This window comes from Glycine max, chromosome 16 (genome assembly GCF_000004515.6).
Source record: "Glycine max cultivar Williams 82 chromosome 16, Glycine_max_v4.0, whole genome shotgun sequence".
Lineage (NCBI taxonomy): Eukaryota > Viridiplantae > Streptophyta > Magnoliopsida > Fabales > Fabaceae > Glycine > Glycine max.
In genome coordinates, this window is record NC_038252.2 from 19,258,842 (window position 1) to 19,268,894 (window position 10,053).

Sequence of the window (10,053 nt, forward strand, 5' to 3'; positions counted from 1 at the left end):
GAGAATGTCCCATATGTTCTTAAAACTGGACTGATTCATTTGCTTCCAAAGTTTCATGGCCTTGCAGGTGAAGACCCGCACAAACATTTGAAAGAATTTCACATTGTCTGCTCCACCATGAAACCCCCAGATGTCCAAGAGGATCACATATTTCTGAAGGCTTTTCCTCATTCATTAGAGGGAGTGGCAAAGGACTGGCTGTATTACCTTGCTGCAAGGTCCATCACGAGCTGGGATGACCTTAAGAGAGTATTCTTAGAAAAAATTTTCCCTGCTTCCAGGACCACAGCCATCAGGAAGGATATCTCAGGTATTAGACAACTCAGTGGAGAGAGCCTGTATGAGTACTTGGAGAGATTTAAGAAACTATGTGCCAGTTGCCCCCACCATCAGATTTCAGAACAGCTTCTTCTCCAATATTTTTATGAAGGACTCAGTAATATGGAGAAAATATGATAGATGCTGCCAGTGGTGGAGTCCTTGGAGACATGACTCCTACTGAAGCCAGAAATTTAATTGAGAAGATGGCCTCCAACTCCCAGCAATTTAGCGCCAGAAATGATGCCATAGTCATTAGAGGAGTGCATGAGGTAGCTACAAACCCATCTGCATCATCTGAAACTAAGAAGCTTGAAGGCAAACTGGATGCATTGGTTAACTTGGTAACCCAGCTGGCCTTGAATCAGAAATCTGTACCTGTCGCAAGGGTTTATGGTTTGTGCTCCTCTGTTGACCACCATACAAACCTTTGCCCTTCCATGCAGCAACCTGGAGCAATTGAGCAGCCTGAAGCTTATGCTGCAAATATTTACAATAGACCTCCTCAACCTCAGCAGCAAAATCAACCACAGCAGAGCAATTATGACCTCTCCAGCAACAGATACAGCCCTGGATGGAGGAATCACCCTAACCTCAGATGGTCCAGCCCTCAGCAACAACAACAGCAGCCTGCTTCTTCCTTCCAAAATGCTGCTGGCCCAAGCAGACCATACATTCCTCCACCAATCCAACAACAGCAACAACCCCTGAAACAGCCAACAGTTGAGGCCCCTCCACAACCTTCCCTCGAAGAACTTGTGAGGCAAATGACTATGCAGAACATGCAGTTTCAGCAAGAGACCAGAGCCTCCATTCAGAGCTTAACCAATCAGATGGGACAATTGGCTACCCAATTGAATCAACAACAGTCCCAGAATTCTGACAAGCTGCCTTCTCAAGCTGTCCAAAATCCCAAAAATGTCAGTGCCATTTCATTGAGGTCGGGAAAGCAGTGTCAAGGACCTCAACCCGTAGCACCTTCCTCATCTGCAAATGAACCTGCCAAACTTCACTCTATTCCAGAAAAAGGTGATGACAAAAATTTACCTAACAATTTCTGTGCAGGTGAATCTTCTTCCACAGGTAATTCTGATTTGCAGAAGCAGCACATTCCCCCTCTTCCATTCCCTCCAAGAGCAGTTTCCAACAAAAAAATGGAAGAGGCAGAGAAAGAGATCTTGGAAACGTTTAGAAAAGTAGAGGTAAACATACCTCTATTGGATGCAATAAAGCAAATTCCAAGATATGCCAAATTCTTGAAGGAGCTGTGCACTAATAAGCGGAAGCTTAAAGGAAGTGAACGAATTAGCATGGGCAGAAATGTCTCCGCATTGATTGGTAAATCTGTTCCTCAAATTCCTGAAAAATGCAAAGATCCAGGTACATTCAGCATACCTTGTATTATAGGGAATAGTAAGTTTGACAATGCCATGCTAGATTTAGGAGCCTCTGTTAGTGTTATGCCTCTGTCGATTTTTAATTCTCTATCTCTAGGTCCCTTGCAGTCAACTGATGTGGTAATTCATTTAGCTAATAGAAGTGTTTCCTATCCTGTTGGTTTCATAAAAGATGTCTTAGTTAGAGTTGGTGAACTAATTTTCCCTGTTGATTTTTATATTTTGAATATGGAAGATGGATTTTCTCAAGGATCAGTTCCCATCATTCTAGGCAGACCCTTTATGAAAACTGCTAGAACTAAGATAGATGTTTATGCAGGCACACTGTCCATGGAGTTTGGTGATATAACTGTTCATTTTAATATTCTGGATGCTATGAAATACCCATCTGAAGATCTTTCTGTATTTCGTGCTGAAATAATTGACCATGTTGTTGATGAATACATGACTGATCTTTATTCTAATCTGCATGCCTCTCACTCTTCATGCATTGAGTCTGAAATTGTACTTGATCATATGTCTGAATTTGATGCTGAGAGAGAATCTGAGAGTGATATTGATTGCATGTCTGATGGTGGTGTTTTACCTCTCGAGATTGATTTTATAGAGTCAGATAGGACTAACCATGTTACAGGAAGTAAACATACCTCTGACTTTCTTTATGAGGTAAAGGCTGAGAAACCATCTCCTTCTACCACTGTCCAGCCGACCACACCAGAATTGAAGCCTCTGCCATCAAATTTAAAATACGCTTACTTGGATGATAGCAAGAGTTTTCCAGTGATTATATCTGCCTCCCTTGCTGATGAGCAAGAGGAGAAGTTGTTGTCAGTTCTCAAGAAGCATAAGAAGGCTATAGGCTGGACCCTGGCGGACATTCCTGGTATTAGCCCATCCACATGTATGCATCGAATAAATTTAGAGGATGGAGCTAAACCAGTAAGGCAACCACAGAGAAGACTCAACCCGGTGATTCTTGATGTAGTGAAGAAGGAGATAACCAAGCTTTTGCAAGCTGGAATCATTTATCCTATCTCCGATAGCCAATGGGTGAGTCCCGTCCAGGTAGTCCCGAAGAAGACTGGCCTCACAGTGATCAGAAATGAGAAGGAGGAGCTGATTCCTACTCGGGTGCAGAACAGTTGGAGAGTCTGCATTGACTATAGGAGGCTGAACCAGGTTACCAAAAAGGACCATTTTCCCCTGCCATTCATTGACCAGATGCTTGAACGCCTGGCAGGTAAATCCCACTACTGTTTCCTTGATGGTTTTTCTGGTTATATGCAAATTACTATTGCTCCTGAGGATCAGGAAAAGACCACATTCACCTGCCCCTTCGGCACTTTTGCTTATAGGAGGATGCCTTTCGGCCTGTGCAATGCCCCTGGTACCTTCCAGCGGTGCATGATTAGTATTTTCAGTGATTTTTTAGAAAATTGCATAGAGGTGTTTATGGATGATTTCACTGTATATGGATCCTCTTTTGATGGTTGTTTGAATAGTTTGGAAAAAGTTTTGAATAGATGCATTGAAACTAACCTTGTTCTAAATTTTGAAAAATGTCATTTTATGGTTGAGCAAGGTATAGTTTTAGGCCACATTATTTCCAATAAGGGTATTGAAGTAGATCCTGCAAAAATTTCTGTTATTTCACAATTGCCTTACCCCTCTTGTGTGCGAAAGGTGCGATCTTTTCTTGGTCATGCAGGATTCTACAGGCGCTTTATAAGGGATTTTAGCAAAGTAGCCCTTCCACTGTCCAACTTGTTGCAAAAGGAGGTGGAGTTTGACTTTAATGACAGATGCAAAGAGGCTTTTGATTGCCTCAAAAGAGCGTTGACTACCACCCCCATCATCCAGGCACCCGATTGGACAGCCCCTTTTGAGCTTATGTGTGATGCATCAAATTATGCATTGGGGGCTGTCCTTGCTCAGAAAATTGATAAATTGCCCAGGGTGATATATTATGCTTCTAGGACTTTAGATGCTGCCCAAGCAAATTATACTACTACTGAGAAAGAGCTTCTAGCCATAGTTTTTGCTCTTGAAAAATTTCGATCTTATTTGCTTGGTACTCGCATTATTGTTTATACTGACCATGCAGCTCTAAAGTACTTGTTGAAGAAGGCTGATTCTAAGCCTAGGTTGATCCGATGGATGCTCTGGCTCCAAGAGTTTGACTTGGAGATCCGTGATAGGAGCGGAGCACAAAATCTAGTTGTTGATCATTTGAGTCGGATCGAACGTGTCTCTGATGCAGATTCACCTATTCGGGATAATTTCCCGAATGATCATTTGTATATATTGTATAGTATTTCTGACTCTCTTTCTACTCCCTGGTTTGCTAACATTGTCAATTATTTAGTTGCCTCTGTTTTTCCTCCCTTAGCATCTAAGGCCCAAAAAGATAAAATTAAAAGTGATGCTAAGCATTTTATTTGGGATGACCCCTACTTGTGGAAATTGTGCAGTGATCAGGTCATTAGACGGTGCATTCCAAATCATGAGACTGACTCAGTCCTGCAGTTCTATCATTCTTCCGCACCGGGAGGTCATCTGGGTGTTCAAAGGACAGCTCACAAAGTGCTTGATTGTGGTTTTTATTGGCCCACCATCTTTAAAGATGCGTGGAAGATCTGCAGCACTTGTGAGCAGTGTCAGAGAGCAGGAAATACACTTACATGGCGACAACAAATGCCTCAGCAACCTATGCTATTCTGTGAGGTGTTTGATGTCTGGGGTATAGATTTCATGGGTCCTTTTCCTGTCTCTTTTGGTTATGTTTACATTCTCCTTGCAGTTGACTATGTTTCAAAATGGGTGGAAGCCAAGCCCACTAGAACTAATGATGCTAAAGTTGTCGCAGACTTTGTCAGGTCTAATCTGTTTTGCAGGTTTGGAGTACCTAAAGCAATTGTTAGTGATCAAGGAACCCATTTTTGCAACAGGACAATGCATGCCCTGCTTAAAAAGTACGGGGTGGTACACAGGGTATCCACACCATACCACCCCCAGACCAATGGACAGACAGAAATTTCTAACCGAGAAATCAAGCGAATTTTAGAGAAGATTGTGCAGCCAAGCAGGAAAGATTGGAGTACCAGGCTTGATGATGCTCTCTGGGCACATCGGACTGCCTACAAAGCACCCATAGGAATGTCTCCTTATCGGGTTGTCTTTGGAAAGGCATGTCATCTTCCAGTGGAAATTGAGCACAAAGCTTACTGGGCAGTGAAGACTTGCAACTTCTCTATGGATCAAGCTGGTGAGGAAAGAAAGTTGCAACTGAGTGAGTTAGATGAAATCCGCCTAGAAGCCTACGAGAACGCCAAGTTCTACAAAGAAAAGACCAAGAAGTTCCATGATAGCATGATAGTTAAAAAAGACTTCGTGGTTGGGCAAAAAGTGTTATTGTATAATTCTAGGCTTGGACTCATGAGTGGTAAGTTGAGGTCTAAGTGGATTGGTCCTTTTGTTGTTACTAATGTTTTTCCTTATGGTACAGTTGAGATCAAAAGCGACTCCACAAACAAGAGCTTTAAGGTCAACGAACATCGACTTAAGTCATTCCTCACGAACCCTTCTTTAGTGGACGTAGTGGTGGAAGAGACTTCCTTACTCCACCCTACTCTTCCTCCACCATGACTTAGGGAGTTTTTCTTTTCCTATCTCCTTCTTTGCTTTTATTACACTTGTCCGATTCTCTTTGATGATTTAATTGTTTTTAATCTTTTAATTGTGCTACATTGAGGACAATGTGTTGTTTAAGTATGGGGGGGGGGGGGGGGGGAGTGTTCTTTTGATTTTGCTAGTTTTGTTGGTTTTGTTAATTTGTTAGTTGTGTTAATTTGTTAATGTTGTTAGTTTCGTCGGATTTTTAGTTTAATATTTTGGGTCAATTTTGTGTGCACATACGACTTTGCTTGTTTTTCTTTGAATTATAGGATATGTTCAAGAAATGGGTAATTGTTTTGAAAATAAAAGTTCTTGACATTTTGTGACTTGAAATCCTTGATTCTTCTCTACATGTCATGATAGTTTTGAAAGCTCAATTTGAAAGTGATGATTTTACCTTTGTGAGAATTTGAGCCATCCATCATTATAATCATTTGGTGTGTTTTGCCCCATTGATTGCTTGCACAATAGCCTTGGCTTGATTCTTGTTGATGCGTCCTAATTCACATGCATATTTGGAAATTATTAAGGAAATTTTGTTCTTATAAGCTTCTAGCCAAATGGACTTACCTTGAATTAATTCCTTTGATAGCCCTTTTGAGCCTTGTTTCCCTTTCCTTGTTTTGAAGATCACTACAAGCCTTAAGTGAAAAACCATGATAATACCATATCCTTAAGGAATTTTGGAGCTTTGGAATTGTTTTGGGAATAAGTGTGGGGGGTTTTTGTTTCATTGGACAACTTGTTTTGTTGGCTATGCTTCATGATGTATTTTGGGCCATACTTGATGTACATTGTATATTGGTTAAATGTTGGACATGCTGAATGAAATGTTGTTTCTCAAAGGCTATAGAGTAAAAAAAAAAAAATTCGAAAAAAAGAAAAAGAAAAGCAATAAAGTTGAGTGAATAAGATCTTAAATGGCACAAGAATGATGAAACTCTTGGTTCTACTCTTCATGTTTAAATTTTATCTTTATTTTTTTTATTTTCTTATTTTTTCTTAATATGCACTTATTCCCCATTGCTCCTCTATCCCTTTGGGATTTAGCCACTTATTCCATATTTTTCCATACCTTGTCCTTGGCCCCATTACAACCTTAAAAGACCTTTTGATCCTCATGTGCTTGTGTTTATGGGTTGATTGTCAATTTTAGAATCTTGCCAAGTTTATGTGGTGTTTGCTTTCATGGGTGCTTTGAGGGTAAATAGTAGCCTAGACACTTGAGAGATAGAGTGTATATCTTGTGAGGCTTTATCACTTTTCATTCTTGAGCTGATGAACTATTTTGCCATGATTGGGTTGCTTGGATGATTTTCATGAATGTCTTGACTTTTTGGATCTCCTTATGTTAGATGTTACCCATTCCTTTCATTCCTTGATGTTCATTGAGAAATATGTGAATGTTTTTGTTTGTCTCCCTTTGATATCCTTGGATTTTGTTCTTTGTTTCATTTTGCCCAGGAGTGCAAAAGACTAAGTATGGGGGATTTTGATGTGCCATCATTTTCTTCTATTTTCTAAACCCTTTTTGCACCATTTTAATTATTGATTGGTCTTAATTGTCAATTAATTAGGCAGTTTTATTATTTGGGCTCATTTAGCTAATTTGATGTTTTTAATCTAATTTCAGGAATTAATGAAACATTGGGCTTAATCTGGATTTTGGTTGTGGACTTGAAGAGGACAAATAAAACAGCGCTTACCTTAGTTAATTTCTAATTAGGAAATTTCGCAATTTTATTTTATGTTGTTCAGTGTTTATTTCGTTTTGGGCCAGAGTATTGTAATAGGGCCCAGTGACTTTGAGTGACTCTTTTTAAATAGCTGCCTTGGGATTCGTGGAGGGCATTCTGTTATGCTATTTTCATTATTCAGAGCTTTGGTTTTAGGTTTTCACGTTTTTCTGTTCCCTTGTTACAATTTTCGTTCTTAATGCAAATTTCCGTTTTCTGCTTCTAATTACGAGTTCATTCGTGCTTCTTCTTCTACTTTCATTTACGTTTCTGTTCATTTACATTTCTGTTCATTTATGTTTCTGTTTCATGTTTCATTTGCGTTTTCTGTTTGAATCCATGGAAGGCTAGATTTTCTGGTGCTGTTTCCTTTTGAGGACGAAGCCCAACTCTCTTTGGGGTTTCGCTTGTAATGTGGTTTCCTGGCAGTTTCCCTTCACCAGTTATCCCAATTTCGTGAATATTAATCAGTGCACGCTTCGTGTTCGATTAATTGCCTCTGAGCCTAACTTGCGTTCATGCTTAATGGACGAAGGGCTAACTGGTGTACGTGGTGCCTAATCACGTATTGAAAACCCTAAGTTGATTTTCGCTTAGTAAATTGAAATAGGGTTGGATTAAGTGGTTGACTGTTAGGGACGAATTCTCCATAACCCAGGATAAGAGAATGGCTTCTGAATCAGAGGAAACAACCCGTTTTTAATATTAGTAGTTTCGTATTCCAGTTTACTTGTTCTGCTCTTTAATCACAAAACAAACAACCCCCCAATCGTTACTGTTACTGTTACTGCAAGTATATTATGAACATTTGGTTTGTCACTGCTCGTTGGGAAACGACCTAGGATCACTTCCTAGTTACTGCATTTTCATGTTTATTTGATTCGGGTACGACCTCGATCAATATTATAGTATGGTATTTGTATTTGTCATATGGTAAAAGTTTCTTACTAGGAGAATGAGTTTTCCTTTGAGCCATTGCAAAGTCAGAACCAAAGTGTTCAGCACCAATCTTGTAAAGATGCAACTCAGTTAGAATTTTCTGTTGCACATCAAATTGTGGAATCAACTTCTTAATGCACTCAAACAAACCATTGGTGACCTCAAAATCAAACTCCAAGTCAATGTTGTCATAAAAGAACTCTGGATTTAAGAAGTGGGCAGTTGCATGCAATGGCCTATGAAACTGACAATTCCATCTTTTATCAATGATTGCAAACACATCTTTGTACTTGCTTTCATTGCTGTTAAAAGACTTGATAATTGTTTCTTTTGCCTTGTCCATTGCTTCATAAATATAGCCCATGGCTGGTTTCTTTTCACCATCCACAAGACGAAGCACTTTCACAAGTGGAGCCATGACTTTAAGAGTGTAAACCACACTATTCCAAAAAAAAGGCATGAGAACTACCTTTGCAGCTTCTTTTCCCTTAGGCTCCTTAGATAGCTTGTTCAAGGTCTATTCATCAGAAGTAAACATCTTTCTAATTTTTGCTTTCTCTTTGTGGAGCCTTTCCAAGGTTAGATAAGAAGTGGCAAATCTAGTAATAGCATGTCTCACCAATTCCCTCTTGTTTGTAAAATTTCTCAACAAACTTAAGGTACTAGAATGGGCATAGATAAACCCAACTAGATTAATTGCCCTTCTAATTGTCTTCCTTATCAAGGGAAGCTTCCCAATATCTTCAAGCATCAAATCAATACAATGAGCTGCACAAGGAGTCCAATAAATATGTTTCCTTTTCTCCTCCAACAACTTACCCGCTAAAACATAGTTGCTCCCATTATCGGTTACAACTTGAACAACATTCTCTTCTCCAACTTCCTCCACAATGGCATCAAGCAACTCAAAAAGCTTTTCACCTGCCTTTACAAAATCAGAGTCATCAACAGACTTCAAAAACATGGTACCAACTTGAGTGTTAATCAAAAAATTAATGATGCATCTTTGTTTCCGATTAGTCCATGCATCAGACATAATAGTACAACCATACTTGACCCATTGCTCCCTATGGTCTTTCATCAAATTTTCAGTATATTCAACTTCCTTCTTGAGGAGTGGAACTCTGATGTCATGATAGCTAGGAATGGGCAAATGTGGCCCATATTGACCAATGGCTGCAACCATATTCTCAAAGCTTTTCAATTTAATGAGGTTGAATGACAAACCTGCTTGATACCAAAAGCGAGCAATATGTTGATGCACCTTCAATACTTCATTCTTATCCATTGACTCTCTAATGTTCATTTGCCTCAACATCTCCATTTTTCTCCGATTGATTGCATTTTCTAGATTCTTACAAAATTTGTCCATTGGTCCTTTTTTAGTTCCATACTTTGTCTTTGCACTTGCAGCAACATTACAAGAGTCCGCAAACTCATCTTCTTCACTTCCATCACATCCAATTGGTTCACCAAATTCAAAATCTCTTATATTTGTCATATTACTACTGCCAGAAGTACTGTAAGTGGTCCCACTTTTTTTGGTAGCCATATATTCCTTCAACTCTTCGACTACATTTGGTGGAGTTTTCTTGCAAGCTGCAACGTTACTCGACTTCCCAATCAGGTGTTGTTTGGCTCTGGTTATTCCTCCCTTTGTGATTTTTCCACAGAAATTATAAACAATGGTGTTTGTATCTCCTTCCACCGATGAATGACAATATTTCCAGCCTGAGTTTGCCTTATTTTTCCTCGTTGCACTTGCAATAGCAGCATCGGATGATGGTTCAGCCATTTAAAAGAGGACTGAAAAAAAAAAAATTGTGGTGTCAAATAGAAAAAAAAATTAAAAATGGGACTCTCGAAAGTAAAAAGAGGTGTCAAATACAGAAACGGAAAAGAAAAAGCTGCAGACAGAAAAAATGGGTGTCAAGCAGCAAAAACAAAACAAAAAAAAAGCTTTGCCCACCAGTATAAGTGGCGGTTCT

At 39.5% G+C, this 10,053-nt stretch overlaps 1 protein-coding gene and 1 non-coding gene across 2 annotated transcripts; both read right to left on the minus strand.

The window, feature by feature from the left end:
* Positions 1-288: 288 nt before the first annotated feature.
* On the minus strand, positions 289-395 carry LOC112999889 (small nucleolar RNA R71). Its single transcript, XR_003265107.1, has one exon. It is a non-coding gene; the product is annotated as a small nucleolar RNA R71 (small nucleolar RNA).
* An 8,187-nt stretch (positions 396-8,582) lies between these two features.
* LOC102660151 (uncharacterized) lies at positions 8,583-9,860 on the minus strand. The gene has a single exon (XM_006599844.1). The coding sequence runs from the start codon at positions 9,858-9,860 to the stop codon at positions 8,583-8,585; it is 1,278 nt and encodes a 425-aa protein (XP_006599907.1).
* Positions 9,861-10,053: the final 193 nt, after the last annotated feature.